The sequence below is a fragment of the Hipposideros armiger genome, unplaced genomic scaffold (assembly GCF_001890085.2).
Source record: "Hipposideros armiger isolate ML-2016 unplaced genomic scaffold, ASM189008v1 scaffold_2, whole genome shotgun sequence".
NCBI lineage: Eukaryota > Metazoa > Chordata > Mammalia > Chiroptera > Hipposideridae > Hipposideros > Hipposideros armiger.
The window spans coordinates 3,600,940-3,611,137 of record NW_017731352.1 but is presented as its reverse complement, the minus strand read 5'-3'; the positions used below and the strand labels follow the sequence as shown (position 1 = coordinate 3,611,137).

Sequence of the window (10,198 nt, the reverse complement as noted above, 5' to 3'; positions counted from 1 at the left end):
CTTCACTAACTGATTTGGATATAATTTTATTCGTATGCAGTGCTTGTCATTTTAAGTGGTAGGTTTCTTTTATCATCTCAGTTTCAACTTTAGGGGGAAAAATCATCATAAGCTGTTGGACATTACTCAGCATAAAAGTGATTGACTTTGGCTCAAAGCAGTTATCTCCAGCTCCCAACTGCAGGTTTTTATGTCCCCTTATCTGGTGCATAGTCGACCCAGATTTTCCACAGGCATCTTATATTCATCTTCTTTAAGTTCCCATTTTGGTTGGGCCACTATTTAGATGAATGGGAACCATTTTTCCTCCCCATTCAACTGTCAGTGAGAGAACTGAAAGGATTTCTTCCTAAATAATTTTTGGATCTGTCTTTCTCCATTCCTGATGGTGAAATGCTAGGTGAAACCTCTATTATTTCCTATTTGAGTTAACATAATATAATGGTTTCAATGGCTTTGGTGCCTTGTTATTTGCAAAGCCACCCATTATATCTTTACTTTGCCATTCCCATTCCCTTGTGAAAATGTTAACTCTGGGTAGGTAGTTAATAACCCCTGATAACAGTGGCAATTATGCATTCACTGATGCCATTCCTTCTGGCTTTCAATGAATGGTATCAAGGGGTTTTGTCATTGACTTCTCCAAACAATACTACAAGGTAGTTCTTCCTGTATTACAGAGGAAGAAGCTGAAGTACAAAGAAGGTAAGTAATTCATAAGATTTATAGTTAGTACATAATGGAACTAGGTTTGGAATCCAAGTCAGTCTGCTTCCAAACACTTAATTCGAAGCTGTCCTGCTTTCTTTCAGAAGATAAATCCACGAGTCTTGGCATGGTATACAGAATTCTCTATGATCTATCCCTGTTAATCTCTTTAATTCATCTACCACTGTACTCCCCCCAACCCCCACTATGTACACCTTTTACTCTCAGGCCATATTGGACTACTGGTTTCAAACCTTATTCATGCTGTTTCTGAACACCCTTAGAGCTTCTTCCTGTCTTTCCTTCTACTCTTTCAAGTCTTAGGGTAAAATCACTTTTTGCATTGTTTCCCCTGATTGGGTTGGGTGCCCTTTCCTGTTCTTTTCTTTGTATAGTTCTCTCTTTGCTTCTAACATATTGTGTATGCTTCTAACATATTGTGTAGGGATTATCTAATGATCTCTCTTCCCTTCCAGCTAGTTGCTTTTAAAGATGGTAGTCAACTTTTTGTATTCCCAGCACCTAGCACCTTGGACAACATCTGGCACAAAGGCGATGTTAATAAAATTAACATTTGTTGAACCAAAACTTAGCTATTATGATCGAATGACCTGTCTGTCATTTTCTGTCTGGTATTAGTCCATGCTGAGAACTCTACCCTTATATATTAGTGATAAGTCTCAGCATTAATAAACAGTTTTGCCATGCTGTGAATCCGCACTGTTTTCTAAGCACCAGAGAAAATGTGGCAAAATAAGCAATGTGTATGAAATAAAACCTATAAAGAAATTTTAAGTGTTGAAAACATACGTTAGTTTCATAACTGATATTTCTTCTACTATTTTTGGCCCTCACATATGCTGTTTCCTTTTCCCGAAACACTTTTCTCTCCCTATATACCCTTTATCTCCCATGAGGGCTTGTTACAAAATAAGTATGCAGCAATCATTAAATAAATGAAAGGATTACTATAAACTAAACTTACAGTTATAAAAATAAGCATGTTTTCCCTTCAATCTGGGGTGCTGATAGACAAACTTTCATCACTTGTTATTTTGGTTTCCTGAAGAAACAAAGCCCATTTTCTTAGAGTGTTTGATAGTAAAATAAGTAACCATAGTTATTTTAACTTTTTCTTTTATCTCATAGTCCTTATCATTCTTTTGCATGGTGAAATTGAAGGGGGAAATGTTTCATTTCAATTAGGAACAATCACATACTATTCACCCTGATATAAAATATTAAAAGGAGATTAATTATACATACAGAGTGACTGGAAGTGATTCACCATTGCTTTGGTTTTAACATAAATTAGTACATTTTTTTCTTGCAGTCCATTTTGCTGTGACTATTGGTGCTAATTAACAGCTGTTGTGTAATAAGTTCACTCACAACTGTATGCATTACCCATTTGTAAGTATTAATTGGGGTCTTGCTGCTGTTGAGTTATTCCCTAACAGAGTAAGCCTCTGTACAGAACAAAAACTATGTTGTCCTGTTTCTTGGAAATTGCAGGGTTTATTAACTGAGTAGATGTCAAATTGAATTTTAAACCAAATTCAGATGAAGGCTTATGAGCACTAACTTTGATTAGTATTTTAATGTCTTTTATATTTAATTTGCTTCAATCAAAATATACTGTTCTTAATGCATTCAGAGTTCGGTTTGGAGTTTCTTTATTCTGCTCTACAGTCTTTGGGGCATAGTTCTCATCTTCTCACTTTGCCGTGCCTTTCAGTTTCCCTAGGCTTGTCTGTTGGTGTTCATAGCCTCTGGACATGTGTTTACTTTCTTTTCCAAAAATTGTTATCACAGTGGGTGCATCTTAACAGAAGTTTGAGTGCTTTCTTTTCAGTTTTCCAGAGCCAGAAAACGCACTGGTGATAGTTTTATCCATTATAATCACTCTCTGCTATTTTGATTTCTTCCATGAAACACTAGATTCCGTGGTCCCTCATTATGCTGGAGTACCTGGGTTGAGCAAATATCTGACAACTGCATTGCTGAAGTCAGGCTTTAGATCACTTTCAAACTCCAGGATGACCACTACCACTTAGAGAAAGCAGCATGGTGGTATGGAAAAGACGGAGGAGGGGTCAAGAAACTTGGTTCTACCGCTTACCATTTTTATGACCTTAAGCAAACCGCTTAAGTGGGGGAGGAGGGAGCATCTTGGTTCCCTTGTTTGTTAAATTTGGGGTTGCAACTGGGTGCTCTCCCACACCCTTTCCAGTATAGGATGCCACTGTACATTGGAACTGGGCCATTCGTAGTCACCTAGCTTTAGTTAGAGGTCCAGATGGCAATTCTTGGCCCTATACTAGTTCATATCTACTCACAGGAGCTAAAAGTGGACTAAAGCCAAGACACTAGTGTGAACCTCAGTCATCTTGTGGCTCCGTAAAGCCTGTGGTCTCAGCAACTATGATGACTTCCAACTTGTTTCAGACATGAGAGGGTCATCACAACGCCCACAGGCCCCAAAGCCAGAAAGTAACATTCTTGAGATTTCAACCCAATTCTGAATTCATGTTCTTTTTGCTGTATCCATTGCTTCCTCCACAGAGTAAAGATAACAACACTGGTGATTTTATTATCTTTGATGGAGTAGAGATAATGGCTTATAATGGCTTATAAAAAGTAAAAATTACAGGGCCGGCTGAGTGGCTCAGTTGGTTAAGAGCTCGCTCAAGAGTTTGAGCTCTGAGCAATGGCGGTTCGAGTCCTGGCCCGAGCTGAGCTGCCGCTGAGCTGCCAACAGGTGGCAGGATGGCTCAGCTTATTAAAAAAAAATAAAAATAAAAATTACAGTAGACACAAAATAAAAGCCCTCTGACAACTATAATATCACAGGAACAATTTACTTACTGATTTTTCCAGATATGCTTGAGCAGCCATAAAAGTGTATAAAACAGGTACAATATAAAGAATAATCAATAATTTAAATAGATTAAATAATTAAATAGATTAAAACTCATGTGGCCACCACCCAGTGTAACAAATAGAGCACCCCAGAAACTGTGCCGCTCCCTCTCCCCTAGAGGTATTCTAGCTTTTGAGATAACAATTTCCTTGTTTTTCTTTGCGGTTTTATCACCTATATACCTACTCCTAAACAATATAGTTTTGCCTGTTTGGGAGCTTTTTGTAAATGAATCATATTATATGTACTCTTTTGTGTTTTTGCTTCTTTTGCTCAGTATTATGTTTGTGAGATCCATCCATGCTGTGGTGTATAGCCAGACTTCATTCATTTCATTGCTTTATTTTACTCTGTTGTATGAATAGACCACAATTTATCCATCATATTGGTAGACATTTGGGTTGTTTCCAGTTTGGGGTTGTTACAAACATTGCTATCCTGAACATTTTTATGCATGTCTTCTGGGGCACATACGTAGGAGTTTCTCTGGGTATATACCTAGGAGTGGAGTTGCTGGTCAGAGGGTATGCATATTTTTAACCAACTGTGATTATTGGTTTAATTTTCACTAGAGCTTTTAACCCATACATTCTTAATAAAAATTTAAAATCTTTTGTTCTCATCTAAAAAGGTTTGTCTTTCTTATAGAAAAATGCAAGAATGGCAGCAGAAAAGCATTATTCTAACACCCTAAAAGTACTAGGAATATCTGATGAGTTTGTTTCAAAGAAAGGACAAAGTGGAAAAATATTTGAGTCCTTCAGCAATCAAGAGATGAAAAGTATCATTGAAGATAAAGAAAGGTAACATATATAAGATGTCTGAATGATTTACCTCTGAAAAAATGCTTACCTGTAAGAAACCATAAAATTCTGTTATATAATATTTTAAAAAGGTCTTTTGCCTAGTGGAATACATGTAAGCTGTTGTAAAACACTGATATTTTGACATGTTTGACACATTCAAAATATTAAAACAGTGGTGAAGTATCTTGTTTTGAAGACAGAATAATTTAAATTTCTGACTGGCATAAATAATGAAAATAATAACATGCTTTCAAATGAAATTTAAAGAATCAACCAAGTTTTGAAATAATATTTAACTTTCCCAATTGGCACTTCATAGAATTTTCTTTATAAATTGGAGTTCATATACTTGAGGAAGACTGACTACATGATGACATACATTGCAAAGGGTTTGTTTACTTTTAAGCCAAATCATTTTTCCTTTGAAAAACTGATAAATTTTTTCCTTTAGATTTAATGAAGAAGAAAAAATAGAAGAAAGAGAGAATGGACAAGAAAATTGTTTTACTGACGATACCAACAGCCAAGATTCTTGCAAGGAAAACTATGAAGCTGATGAAGAGAGTGGAGAAGAGAAATCTGATGAATAAAACAGAATCACTAGAGCCTCCTCTCTGTGCCTGTGCTGTTGTTTTGCAGCATCTGGTGTTAGCAGCTGTGCTTGTTGTATTAAGAACATGGATGGGAACCCCTCTGATGTGTGCAGGGCTCTTGAGAAAAGTCATCTGTAGCTGAAAAGGCCAAATCCAGCTGATTGGTCAGTTGGTCAGTTAGAGTAAGGCTTTGCCTATCAGGTTTTTAAATTGCTACATATCGTCTGTTTGCAACTTGGATCTTATTTGTATTTTTAAAAAGTATTTGAGAATCACAGCTATCACAAAGTGATTAATCATAAAAATATACATTACTTCATTATTTTTAGTGGAAAAAAATGCTTAGCATTGAGAGCAGAGAGAAATATTGGCCTTTGGTGATTTGTTTGAAAAACATTTTCTGAAATTTTTAAAGCATGAATCAATAAATATTTTAAAACCATACTATTTGCCCATTCTTTTTCTCTGCAATATAGCTCACAAAATGAATCCTCCAACTTGTTTTACTAGGTATTTTGCATTTCTTATCTGAGCCATTTTTTAAAAGTAATGAAATATAAAAAAAATAATGCAAGTTTACATGCATTTCTGCACTTTTACTGTTAAATTACCCACTCTATCATCAGTTTTTCCTCTTATCTCTAGTTTTATTCCAAATTATTTTGGAATATATTTTTGATATATAAACTATTGGAAAAGGTTTTATACTCTTTTTTTAACCTTGTATATTGACAGATGAAAATAATTAAAGAATCTGAGTTATAATCTTAATAAATATCAACTCTGTTTTATATATAATGCAATTTGTGCATAATAACTTGTCCAAGGCAAGTCTCCAAAATAATTCAGATTTAACTCTTTAATACTAGATCCAGTTGTGCTCAACTTTTTACATATTATTGCAGAACACTTTGTCTTTCTGTGCATAATGTTAATTTGGTTTTATGGATATTTTTTTATTTAAGCATATTTATGTTTTAAAAAATCAAATCAGTCATAAACATGTGATAGGGTGAGACATTTTCTTTTCTAAAAACAACCTCCTTTAAAGAGGATGAACAAATGAAGGTGTATAAAAGAGCACTGTTTCCCAACTGGCAGTTTATGCTTTAAATGAAAAAATAAGGTGATTTTTCACAATCGGGGCAAATGTTTTCTTGTAATTACTTTCCTACAATTTGTGTTAAACTATTTGTCACTATCATTAGATTGATTGTAAACTCCTTGAGAGTTGGCAGCATTTTAAAATTTGTCTTTGTATTCCTTTAATATTTTGCACAGGATTGTACATATGGTAGGTACTTAATAAAGGCTTGGATGAGTAAGTAGAAGAATATGTTTTTTAAATTATATTTGTAATTACTTCAAAATGAGTACACATGTGATTAAAAACATTTCCCTTCCAGCTTACTGAGAACCTGTGAAACACAATCCACAAATTGTAACATTTTAAATGTGACTTGCTTTCAAGGATTTGCTCCTCATTCTGCCCTTTCTCAGTTTTAAGGGGAAAGGGACTTGGTTTCAGAACTAATCTTCAGTTTTCTTTTCTTTAAAAATGGGAAGAGTGCCTGTCTTGGGTGGCTGTAGAAAGGATTAGATCAGTGGTTCTCAACCTGTGGGTCGCGACCCCTTTGGGGGTCGAATGACCTTTTCACAAGGGTGGCCTAAGACCATCAAAAACCACATATTTTCGATGGTCTTAGGAACCGAGACACCGCTCCTCTATCTGTCTCTAGGCAGGTCTGCCCACATGCAGATATGCCCACATACGAGTACCCGGCGTGATGACATCATCGTGCCAACCCCATCACATACACCGTGTACAAATACAGGTGTATGTGACAGGGTTGGCGCCATAATGTACTTATGCGGACCAGTCACACATGTGTAGAGAGCAGCTACTGTGTAGAAAGCAGCTGCTGTGTTGAAAGCAGCAGTATTGGAGGTAAAATGACACTTCATGAATTATAAATATTTCACAATATATAATTCATATTGTTTTTGTGATTAATCACTATGCTTTAGTTATGTTCAATTTGTAACAATGAAAATACATCCTGCATATCAGATATTTACATTACGATTCATAACAGTAGCAAAATTACAGTTATAGAGTAGCAACGAAAATAATTTTATGGTTGGGGGTCATCACAACATGAGGAACTGTATTAAGGGGTCACGGCATTAGGAAGGTTGAGGCCCACTGGATTAGATGAAATAATGTATGGAAAAGCTCTTTGCAAACTAGGCTATTCAAATGATAGTATCAGAGGACAGAATATTCCTGCAGAAACTTTTAACTTTAACTAAACACTTTCATTAAAATACAAAGTGATTTAAATATTATTTTGTTAGAAATAATGTGTGAACCACTTTTTTAAAGACAGTGATCTGGTAAACACAGAGCCAAACTTAGAAGACGCTGGCAATTTCAAATCACTCTATGCAAAATCACAATTTTCTTTTTTAGAAAGCCATAAAATTGAAAGTTGAAAGATTTCTTTAATATGTGACATTACACAATAAGAGGAGATTAAAAGATTGAAAAAAAAATCTGGTATATAACTGTTGAAAGTCAAGGAATAATATGCATGCTTATATCTAACTCTGAAAAGATGATAATACAAAAAATGGTAATAGAATTTACCTCTAGAACAGGGCCTGGGAGTAGGCAGCAAAAGACTTAGATTTTTGTTTTGTTTTTTCCCTTTCAACATATATATTAAAGAAACGTATAAATAAGGCTTTAGGCTTGTTGGGAGGTATTTTCTAGTTATAGATTCATAGTATCCTTGTAGCAAGAAAAGGGAAAAATACTTATATCTTTTCTTGATACTAAAAAAAAATACTTGGGGCAGCCGGTTAACTCAGTTGGTTAGAGTGCAGTGCTCATAACACCAAGGTTGCCGGTTTGATCCCCACATGGGCCACTGAAGCTCCCCCCTCCGAACTAGATTGAAACAACAACTTGACTTGAAGCTGATGGATCCTGGAAAAACACACTGTTCCCCAGTAAAAAAAAAAAAAAAAAAACACATTTTATATACAGTTTATTTGAATCAGGAGCCAAACATTACACTTGGTTAATAAGTTTAAGTCTTTTTCTTAACACCTCTCTTTTTTTCTCGCAATATTGTTGTTGAAGGGACCTGGTCTTTTGTCCAACAGAGTATCCCATTCCTAATTTTGTCATTTAATATGTTCCTCTGTTCTCATGTTTTCTATAAATTAGTACTTAGATCTAGGCTCGATCAGATTCATATCTGATATTTTTTATAAGAATACTTCATAGGTCACGGTATGCATTTCCATCAGGGAAGTACATGATGTCTAATGATCTTTCTTTTTGTGATGTTATCCACAGTGGTGATCATTGCTACAATTCCTCATGCCAATGTTTCATCACTCATTTTAGAACTTGCCAAAGACCACAAAGTCTTAGTTGTTATGAAAAGGAAAAAAGTGGGGGATGGAGAATTGAATGGGGAGTTAGACACTTGCCAAAATTCCTCAGTTAAGCCTAATTTAGTTCTTTCTTTTTCTTTCTTTCAATGATATGGTAGAATTTTCAGGACAGTGTAAGATCTAGAGACCAAAGGATTATTCAGTTGCTCTGCCTTCTCTACACTAAACATATTACATAATGTTCAGATATTACTACCTGGTTTCCACCCTCTGTAATAAGATCTTTTTATCTTCAAACGTCTGAGTAGATGTAGCTCCTTACCCATATACATATACACCTTTCAGAGGGTGGGCACGGCAAACACTTGGCTTCAGAGAGGAGAGTCTTCTGACCCTTTGTGTCTGCTGTCTTGGGGCAGAACAATTGGTCACCAGGACATGAGTCATAACTCATCCCCTCACTGGGCTGATTCAATGGACAGGTTCCTTTCTGCTCTCCAGGTACATCATGAAGCAGCATGCTGGCATGGATTTTAGACAGTGTGTTTCCACATAACTTTATAATTCTATAAAATCTCTCTGAGAAAGGGCCTCCTAGATCCTGGTGTGACTTACTAGAGAAAATAATTTATAGCCATAATGTGCTAATCACATTTGTATTCCTAGAGGGAGGAGAAATCTTGATTGTATGGAAGCCATAGGGACTTCAGGCCTATGTAGGAAAACTGACCCTGGATGGCTCCTCTTGTTTCAGGGTCATCTGATGAGGCACAGCTCCTTCCTTGTGGACCCCTGGGCATCAAGGAATAGCTGTACACTCACAGATGGTGACTTGGACAAATAGGGAGCTGATACTCCTCAAAGTGGCCAAGGGACAAGCTTGCAAATTTAGAAGAGGTAAGAACCTGCTGGATGACATAAGAGCTTGAGATGGCCAAGATTTCTCTTAAGCTTCTTGATGCTAAGTGGGACATGGAGAAAGGGAAAAGAAGCAGAGATATAGACCATAATTGCGATAACAATTGTCCAAGTATAATTGTATTACAGTATTATGACTATTACATTTCAACTCATGTTACAGCAAGCATTTCAATCGCACAAAAAAGTATTCCTTAAAATAGAGGATGGTTTTAACTACCCAATTGGAACTGATATCACAACTGACTAGGAGGAGCCAAGTCTTTACAAAGATGAGTAAGAGAGATGATAAGTGAGGAGAAAAAAGAAAGGAAGAAAAGAAGACCAGAAAATGGAAGTAAAATACCACTTTTGATCAAGGTATTCTATAGTTCAGAGGTGTGCGGAAGCAGTCAAAAGATCTAACACAACTGAGAGAAGGGGCAAAAGAGTTCAGAGTGCAAACTGTCAAGAACCTAGAGCTCAGAGAAAATTGTTTAGACTTCAACCCAACAGTTTCAATTCAGTAGTCCATATGGCAACACATTTCTACAGCAATAATTTTCTCCTTGGCAGGTGACACTCCAGCTGTCCTGAGCTACTGCATGGCCTGCACAAACTTTGCACCCCCAGTCTCTGTGTCTGGAGCTCCCCTTTCTCTCTCTGCCTGAGTCCAGAGGTCTGTGCATCTTCCCTCCTGTCACTCTCTCTGGGCGTCTTTCTGGCACCTTTGACCATATTTTAATAGGCAGCAGCCCTGACTGTCAAGCATCATACACACCCACCAGCTCGGTACTTCTCATTGTCCTGTTGTAATTGATTAGGATGTTGTATTTTTTACTATAGTTTTTTTTTTTTTTTTT

At 36.3% G+C, this 10,198-nt stretch overlaps 1 protein-coding gene across 1 annotated transcript in view; it reads left to right on the top strand.

The window, feature by feature from the left end:
- FAM161A (FAM161 centrosomal protein A) overlaps positions 1–6,355 on the top strand; it is a 38,508-nt gene extending 32,153 nt beyond the window's left edge. Inside the window, exons 6-7 of the mRNA XM_019635933.1 lie at positions 4,280–4,434; positions 4,889–6,355. Coding sequence (XP_019491478.1) covers positions 4,280–4,434; positions 4,889–5,027 — 294 coding nt within the window. The 3' untranslated portion in view covers positions 5,028–6,355. The remainder of the gene's footprint in view (positions 1–4,279; positions 4,435–4,888) is intronic.
- The last annotated feature ends 3,843 nt before the right edge of the window (positions 6,356–10,198 follow it).